Source organism: Silurus meridionalis, chromosome 25 (genome assembly GCF_014805685.1).
Source record: "Silurus meridionalis isolate SWU-2019-XX chromosome 25, ASM1480568v1, whole genome shotgun sequence".
Taxonomy (NCBI): Eukaryota; Metazoa; Chordata; class Actinopteri; order Siluriformes; family Siluridae; genus Silurus; species Silurus meridionalis.
The window spans coordinates 1121357-1130850 of record NC_060908.1 but is presented as its reverse complement, the minus strand read 5'-3'; the positions used below and the strand labels follow the sequence as shown (position 1 = coordinate 1130850).

Below are 9494 nucleotides of genomic sequence, written 5' to 3'. Positions count from 1 at the left end.
TCTCGTTGAGAAGGGAAAAAAAAATAAAATAAAGCAAAACGCTTTTTCCAAAGACTTTGTTCCCGTGAAGCTTTTCCTGTTTGTCACTTTATTTTAAAGCAGCGATAAGCAACTGTATAATGAGGATTATAAAGGGAAGTCCATGCGAGACTTTGAGGAATAAAGAATGTATACAAATGATTTTTTTTTCCTAGTAATGTAAAAATAGTTTGTAAATATTTTTCTTTTTAATCACTTTAGAAATATTTGGTTTTTTAGATGCTGTGTTTTTAATGGATATTCTTTTAAATTAAATCAAACTCGGCCCTTATTTTTTAAAACATTCAGGAAGGTGTTATATTTGATATAAATATATAAAATTATTAATTGGACTTTTTTTTTCTTTATTAGTTCACTCATTTCAGTTTTTATTTATTAAAATTAAGTACATTTAATATTGTATTTATATATTTAGGGTTTGTTTTTGTTTTTTTACTAAATTATTTTTTTCGGTTATTTTTTTTGTTTGTTTTTTATAGCAGATTTTTATTTTTTTTTTTATATTTATTCATTAAATCGCTACAGATTTTTTTTTACAGCCCTAAAACTGGTAATTTATCTATTTAAATCCATTGTAATAATATTTGTAATTATTAATAATTTGTAAACTGAAAGTAGCGCATTAGGGCTCTATCCCAAAAGATGTTCACTAGATATAAAGTGCACTATAAAGGGTGCAGGGGGAAGCGTTTCATTCGTATGTGTAGGGAACAAAAATAACAGAGTTCAGCGCCTGTGACTGAGCTGCTCCCTGATTGGTCCGCTGACGTTACTTCTTGTAGCGCCGCGACTCGACTCTGTTGCCAGATTGGTTATGTTTCCCAAAATTGCACTTCGGATCTTCTTCTTTCGGCTGCTCCCATTAGGGGGCGCCACAGCGGATCATCCGTCTCCATACTACTGTCCTTTACATCTTCCTCTTTCAAACCAACTACCTGAATGTCTTCCATCACCACATCCATAACCCTCCTCACACACCAAGTACCTTTCTAGCTGCCTCCCTCATCACTCCTGCAGTAGTTCCCCAACCATCCAGCACCTCTTACCACCACCGAGCTCCTGTCTGACCTCTTCCCTGAACCTCACACTCTTCCTCCTTCAGTTTCCACCATCTTCTTCTGCTTTCAGTCTTCACTCTCCTCCTCTTCTTCTTCACCTCCAAAACCATCCTACAGACAACCATCCGATGCTGTCTAGCTACACTGTCCCCCGTCAACACCTTACAGTCTCCCATCTCCTTCAGGTTGCATCTCCTACATAGAACATAGTCCACCTGTGTGCACCTTCCTCCACTCTTATAGTCACCCTATGATCCTCCTTCTTCTTAAATAAGTGTTCACCACTGCCATTCCCATCCTTTTAGCAAAATCTACCACCATCTGCCCTTCCACATTCCTCTCCTTAAAACCATACCTACCATCACCTCTGTTCCCTTCACCTACATGATCATTTTTATGGTTAAAACCACAACAAACTGCTGCTTATTAATTTATTTAGATGTTTCATTTTTCACTCTATAGTGAGTGCGGGATCGTAGGGAAATCTGGCAACCTGGCTGCATTCCGAAGATTTTTCGGAACAAACCTGGAAGAAAAACCCCTCCTGCAGCCTCACCGCTGTTCAGCTGGACTTTTCTTTACATTATAACTCAACTCTTTTTTTTACAATTAAAGTAATAAACATTACATTTGGTGAGTTAAAAGAAAATGGAGTTAAAGGAATGGTTGTTGTGTTTGTTATGGTGTAAAACTTTACCTGAATGAATCAAGAGTCGGGATGTTCAGTGACCTGCTTATTCTCAGTTAAATATAAGATTAAGAATTTATCAATTTAGCTGTTTTGATCCTTTTGCACTTTATGTTAAAATACTGTTTGTTTTTTTTTAGTTGAAGAACTTGTGAATATGTTGGTAAGAAAAGACAGAAAAATGCTCAAATTGGAGTCTATTGTGTGTGATGTGTCGTTTACAGAGTCGACTCTGAACCGACTCATCTGAGCTATCTATCAATATAAATTAGATGGATAGATAGAGACAAATTGATTGATTAATTGATTGATTGATTGATGTTAATAGTGTGTGTGTGTGTGTGTGTGTGTGTGTATTCCAGCAGGATGGTGGGTAAGCAGATGAGGAAGACAGATGAAGGTCTGATGATGATTCAGGAGCTGGAAGATCACCTGAAGGAGCAGATCGATAAACTGGAACATGTCCGACTTGCTGCAGCTGAGCTGAAAGAAAATCTGTCTGGGGTGAGACGCTTTTAAAAGCACTATTCCTATCTGGCCAAGACAATATATAAACTAAACTAGCGAATTATATTTGTGATTATTTATCATTTAGCTTTATTCCTTGTGTAGAACGGCATAGATCTGCGTCAGTCCATCACTGATCACGTGGACTGGCTAAATCATCTAACAGAGCGTGTGGAGACCCTCCAGATGAACACATCCGTTTTCGTCCAGGTCTGAAAATTTCTCGGAATATTTTACTTTTCTGTTTTCAGGTTATGAAGTTTGAGGAATCTCATCCTGGTGTTTAATTCAATGTGTTTTTGCAGATGAACTCCAGACCTCGAGTCTTCAGAGGGAAACAGCAGAGTTTCCGAAACCCCTCCCACTCAGGGCGTGGCCACCTGGCTGATGACGCCCAATCGGAATTCGGCTGGTCTCCGATCCGTCGGAGGCGAAACAGCGATGCTGCGTCCGAGATGTCGTGCGCCTGGTGATCGGATACGGAGCGTCTGTTTCTTCTGACGTTTCAGCAGCACTTCTATTTATACATCAGTTCTGTACCTCTGTGTTTTCTTTACAGTCAACACTGTGTTTCAAACCTTTTTTGTACCTTTTGTTAATCATTTATGTAATTTCAAGAGGAAATTTACAGTTTTTACACTTTATAAGAAATCAGAATTGTTTTTTTTCTTTCTATTTTACAATAAACTGGTTTGCTTAAATTCTTGTTTAATTGAGCCTGAGATTAATTGAGAAATTGTCCGGAAAAAAAAAATCTAATTAAAAAAATTTCATTTAAATTTATCACAAAATATTGTAACACGTAACCATTTAATTTTATTTACTCCGATTTGTTTTTTTAAAAATAATGATTTTTCGCCCCTTAGTGGCAGTTTAGTGTATTGCAACATTGTAAACTCCTCCCCCTAATTACAATAACCACACCCAAGTAATTTTTATTTATTTATTAGCTTTTCATTTGAAGTATGTGAAAGAGAGAGACTGTGCTGGGATTTATTATTTTCAAAATATTATTTTAATTTCTTAATTTTTTCTTTTTGTAAACGTTTTAAGTACATTTTACTGTGAACACTTTATAACTTACGAATAATTTAGAATCATTTCAGCTTTTAACTGAGAAAAAAAACAGTTAAAACAGTCAAGAAAACCAACCAGTCACAGAGTAACAAGAGCAAAGAGGTTTATTTGTGGATATTCATATCGGAAATACTTATAATATTAATAATAATAAAATATTCTGTAAAATATTTTGAAAAATTTACAAAGGGGGAAAAGTTGACAAAAAAAATTTACAAACTTGCAATTTGGAATTATAAAAATATTAATAAAATGTAATATATATTATCTATTATAACTGTGACTTGTACACACACCAGTGTGCAGGACAAATTAAATGCCATTTCTGCATTTTTGGTCTATTAGTTAACTATTAATGTGGATTTTCTTGAAGCTGTATCAGATCATCAGATATTCAGGACTAAAGTTCAAACCTATTAAAATTAGCACCAGTCATTGTTTTTTCTTCATTCCCCTTGTGAGAATGTGGACGTCTCAAGGTCAGGGTGGTTGAAGCGACACGTCAAAATCAAAGTAACTTTCCTGATTCAGTTCTCAGAGTGAGCAAACTGGCTGGTTCAGGATTTAAATGTGTACAAAATACACCCAGTCGGATCTGACCTTCTAGACGGTAGTCAAGTTTTTTTTTAAGACGCTGGTTTTACCTGTGCGCCGTGTTAGAGGGAGCTGAAGCTCAGGTCTGACCTCTGCAGCAGGCCTCGGTCCTGAGCTGTTCTCCTGAAGGACAACAGACCTTGAGTTCAACTCTATTCTTGGCCCGCGTTAGTCTTTAGCGCCAGCTGAGAATGTCCATACGGTTCACGGCCCTTGTTCAGCGCTGTATATATATATAAAACTTGGCAGGACATGAAGCCGACATGCAGGTCACGTGATAGACACGAGGTCATGAAATCCTCACCGTGTTACTGGAATAAAGTTTATTCAAACGTCATAGAGGTCCTACAGAGTTATTTGTGATGTCAACATTTTGGATTATTTTCATAGACAGTATATCCAATGCAAGCGATTAATGTGTGAAGGCATTAGTCTATTTACCAGGTGTTTGAAGGTCAGGAACAGGCCAAGGCCCGATCACATGTTACTTTAGATTTATTTTTTTAAATGAAGATGGATGGTAATTGCTGTTGTTATTTCATTAAAATAAAAAGCACAGAAATGTTTGATGATAGTGTTGGTGGATGAGGTAAACGTTAATAGCAAATAAAAAACATGGGTGTTACCTACTGTAGACTGTCATTTCGTTTTTAATTGGCAGTCTGAATTTAAACATAAACTATTGTTATCATTATACACTGAGTTATTTCATATATCAAAAAAGTGTGCAAATGTATACAAAACGTGAATAGTGTGCAGTAAAGTGTGTAGTATGAAAAGGGAACGAAGCTGCATCTAAAACATGATCTTATGCAGAATATCAGGAAAAAAATCAAGTCGTGATAACGAGAAAACTGGGATGGAATAAAAAAAATTAGAACACATGGCGTCTCAGGACTTCCATCTAATCTTGGGAATTATGTCGATTCAATGAAAAAAAAAGGTTGGGCCTGATAAGAGCCAATCATAGTCCTGATTGTATTTTCATTGTCATATAGGTGTATAATAAAAAGAAACAACCCTGAACGTGAATGGAACAAAATGTTCAGGCTCCTCTATAATGCCTACTTGGGTACTCAGTAGTACGCGGCCGGGCGTTACCATGGCGACAGCGCGACACGCGTACTACCCTGCGTAGTGCGCAAGTATAGTAGGCATAGAGTTTTTTTTCTCCTCCTATTGTCATTGAGGAACGAGGACGGATGGGGGAGGTGAATGGTTTGATGACGTCAGCACACGGAACCAATCACAATGGTATGTAAGGCGCTCTCGCGAGATTCGGGCTCGAGGAGGAAAAAAAAAACCCTGATGCCTGTATAAAAATCGGCCATTTCGACCGAGCGGCCGAGAAGATCAGATCTTAGGGTGGGGAAGAAGGACGGACAGAAGGGGAATAAAAAAAAAAAAAAGAAAGACAAAAGGAATAACTAAATAAACGAAAAAGATGAGTGAGACCGCCATTTCGTTCGCCAAGGATTTCTTGGCCGGAGGAATTGCCGCCGCTATCTCCAAGACAGCCGTCGCTCCCATCGAGAGAGTCAAGCTTCTCCTTCAGGTATGCCCGGCATCTTGTCGGCTCGGTAACCGGATCCTCCAGCAGTGTTTCATCACCGCCGCTTCAGCCTCACTTTAAACCCGGCTTTACCACTCTCACCTCTCGCACACTATAACCATCGTGTTTTTACGTTTTATTTCATTACACCGCAAATAAAGCTAACCTTTCTTTGCTTCGATGCCCTTTAGCATTGTTAGCATGCTACCGAGTACCTCAGATTAGCCGGCTAGCTTCTCCCATTCAAGAGGGCATGACATTGTAGCGCTCGTGCGCTGGCTTCAACAAGACCTTTAGCGTTTTATATCTATATATAAATATATATAAACATTTTCCGCATCTACCCTCAATGGAAACCTTTAAACAAACCCGTGTTCTGATTTACGATCTTTTTTGTACGTATTTTTACCATTTTTTTCGCCTTAACTTTCAACATGGACGCCGCCATTAAAGCGGAAGTGCGCCCGGCGTTATGTAATCGTTCTCCTTTTATTCCAAGTGTCGAAATCTTTACTATAAATTATTCCAGGTATTTTCCTGTCCACGGAATAAAATCCAAATTCCAGGTAGATGGATTTTTCAAGTAAGGTCGCCTCAAGGAGACTGGTTTTTACTAAAGCGTTTGTTCACTATTTTGTGTCTTTACTTGGTGTTGGATGGTTTTATATCTTCTGGGTTACAGTTTAAGCTGAAAATAAAGTGTAAACCCCCTTCATTTTGTAAAGGTGATCCAGACAGTAAGTGTGATGTTTGTTCTATCTGCAGGTCCAACATGCCAGCAAGCAGATCACAGTTGACAAGCAGTACAAGGGCATCATGGACTGCGTGGTGCGAATCCCCAAGGAGCAGGGCTTTGTGTCGTTCTGGAGAGGCAACCTGGCCAACGTGATCCGCTACTTCCCTACGCAGGCCCTCAACTTCGCCTTCAAGGACAAGTACAAGAAGGTCTTCCTTGACGGTGTGGACAAGCGCAAGCAGTTCTGGCGCTACTTCGCTGGTAACCTGGCGTCCGGGGGTGCCGCCGGAGCCACCTCGCTCTGCTTCGTCTACCCTCTCGACTTCGCCCGAACGCGTCTGGCCGCTGACGTGGGAAAGCCGGCGCCGAGAGAGAGTTCTCCGGCCTGGGGAACTGCCTGGTGAAGGTCTTCAAGTCAGACGGGCTGAAGGGGCTGTACCAGGGCTTCAATGTGTCCGTGCAAGGGATCATCATCTACAGAGCAGCTTATTTCGGCATCTACGACACGGCAAAGGGTGAGTCGCAGGTTTCCGTCTAACATTTTAGGAATAAAAATAAACACCAAGCTTTATTTCTTAAATTATTTTTTCACACAGGTATGATGCCCGACCCGAAGAACACCCACATCGTGGTGAGCTGGATGATCGCTCAGACTGTAACCGCTGTCGCCGGTCTCACTTCCTACCCCTTCGACACGGTCAGGCGTCGCATGATGATGCAGTCCGGTCGCAAAGGAGGTAAAATCGCTCATCAAATCACTGTCTATTTACGAGGCTTAACAGAAAAGGAGGGATTTTTACCTCAGCTGTATTTGTCATATGGGTGTATTTGTGTAAATAGTACAGAACATCAGTTGAACGTCTACATTTATTGTTGCTTCCTGCCTTTAGTCAATTATAATTTTATATTTATATATTTTCCCCTCTGATTGGCTGTCAACAATAAAAAAATTTCATCCAGAAATTAGGTTCTATATGAATATTCAAAGCCCCATTTTTGTCAAGTTGTGCACATAAACGTTGTTGTGTTTGCAGCCGACATCATGTACACCGGCACCATTGACTGCTGGAAGAAGATCGCACGAGATGAAGGCTCAAAGGCCTTTTTCAAGGGCGCATGGTCCAACGTTCTCCGTGGCATGGGTGGTGCCTTCGTCCTTGTCCTGTACGATGAGCTCAAAAAGGTCATCTAAATGCCCCCTTTCTCACCAGTCACCGTATTTTCTTTTTTATATATAATAACAAAGTCTGCCGACAAAAAGAGGGAAAAATAGGAAAAATTTAAACGGTTAAAACACGTAACGTTGAAGAAGAATGATAAGAAAACAACCCTGACTCTTCTGCCCAATTAGTACTGCTGCTGGTTCTGATTAATACAGAGATGGTGTTTATTTAAACTGTGTGTGTGCGCGCGAGTGTGTGTGAGCCATTCTCTTAGTCGGTTTATCGTTATCCCCCCCTCCCCGGTCCTAACCAACTCGTCCTCATTCCTACATGTGAGAGAGTCCTGAATTTGTTCTTCACTCCGTCAGTTTTTAAATCACAGCTTGAATAAATTCAACCTACTGAAAAAAAACATCTGAGCATTTTTTTTTTTTTATACATCATGTGTTTTAGAAAAAACTATCAATTGATTTCTAAATCCATTAACCTGATTGGATGATATGTCAAACTGGAGACTCCTTTGAAAATTGACCCCACCATGGTAATAGTTACACTTGGTTTCACCCTACCAATATTTGTTGTTGCTATGGCGACTATTGTTTCAAAGGGAGCAGTTTGCTGTAAATTACTTAAAACCTCCTGACCAATCAGGTTTAAGAGTTGCTTTTGCATAAATGTTTTAATGCAAGTTTTTTTGCATATATGTATGAGATTAGTTTTACAATAGTGTTTTTATTGATTAATATTTATATTATAATGGTGTTTAGTTCTGCTCAATTACACCACCCTGTTTTAATCTCCTGTAAACCCACAACATGCAGTGGTTTATTTCCTTTATTGGGTCTTTAATATCTCCATCCAGCTCCTCCTGGAACAGAATTGGTCACAGGAAAGATTTCAGTGGGTATAGTTGTATTTGAACACAGTGTTTAATATGTATTTACGGGGCTTTGATTTCTCTTGAATGAGATGTGAATGTGGCACCGGCATCCAGATTTACTAAGAACCGGACGCTTCGTCTGGGAGATGGTGGAATGGTAGGAACCATTCATCCACATTACGCTCATGCTGATGTCTGGACTCGTGCCACAGTCTCTGGTTGCGTGTAGCAGATTTACACTCTGCTCACAGCTACTATATTTAACCCCCTCGTTATCTCCTCGGAACTGATGACGCAAACACTCACCACCGTCTGGAGTCCTGCTGTAAATCCTGTGTGTGTGAAAGACCTAGAGCTCCAGTCTAAAGTCCAATTCCTTCTTCTCTATCTCCTAATCCCTTACTGACTTCTCTCTGAGCTGTTACTCGTGTAGAAACAGCTCTAAGAGAAGTGGAGGGTTTTCCCTAGCTGAGGTGCATCAGAGAAACCTTATGACCCATTGGAGAAGATTAAAGGTTGTGTGATTGGGTGTAATAAAACAGAAGCGCTTGTTCTGGTTTTTCTGGTGTGGACTCGTTTCCCTGAGTGAATCCTGCTTTACAGTAATCAATGCTGGGGGGAAAAGTATGTTCTCAATACTCTCCGACTGCGTTCCTTCCTTTGCGTCTCACCAGACACGCCTTTGCTCCAGGTGAACTGAGTCATTCTAATGAAATGCTCATCCTTCATGCTGCTCACTTGGCATTGTGTTGTAACCACAACCAGGGTTACATGGAAATGAGGGTAAAGCAGCAGTTTCACGTTGTTCACACCAGCAGGTGATTTGTTTATTTTCTGTGTCTCTGTGGGACATGGAGTAACAATTCAGTACGGAACACACCTGGATTCTTTTCTTTCTATGCAAATTTAACATGCCTTACCAAGTGACGTAGGCTACGTGTAAACGAATCCAGATTAATTATTCAAAAAAACCTTTTTCATGTCCACACTTTAGTTTTCAATTATTTCCAGAAAGTTGCTTATCCACACTGAAACATCTGAAAAAGCAAAGCACGGAAATGTGTCCACTTTGGAGATCGTTTTCATAAAGCTACGCTTTCGTTGACGGTCTGCGCAGTCTCAGTGTAGATAGAAGAAAAAAAATAAAAGATTTGAAGTAACTAATAAAGGTCATCGGTTCTTCTGGAGAGCTTGAAGAAC

The 9494-nt window shown here is 39.7% G+C and overlaps 1 protein-coding gene across 1 annotated transcript; it reads left to right on the top strand.

Moving 5' to 3' along the window:
• Positions 1-5300: 5300 nt before the first annotated feature.
• Positions 5301-7826, top strand: si:dkey-251i10.1 (uncharacterized protein LOC100038774 homolog). Its single transcript, XM_046839728.1, is given in 5 exon segments — positions 5301-5518; positions 6281-6608; positions 6611-6766; positions 6848-6988; positions 7286-7826. Coding segments are annotated over 5 exon segments (894 nt in total). The 5' UTR covers positions 5301-5407; the 3' UTR covers positions 7444-7826.
• The last annotated feature ends 1668 nt before the right edge of the window (positions 7827-9494 follow it).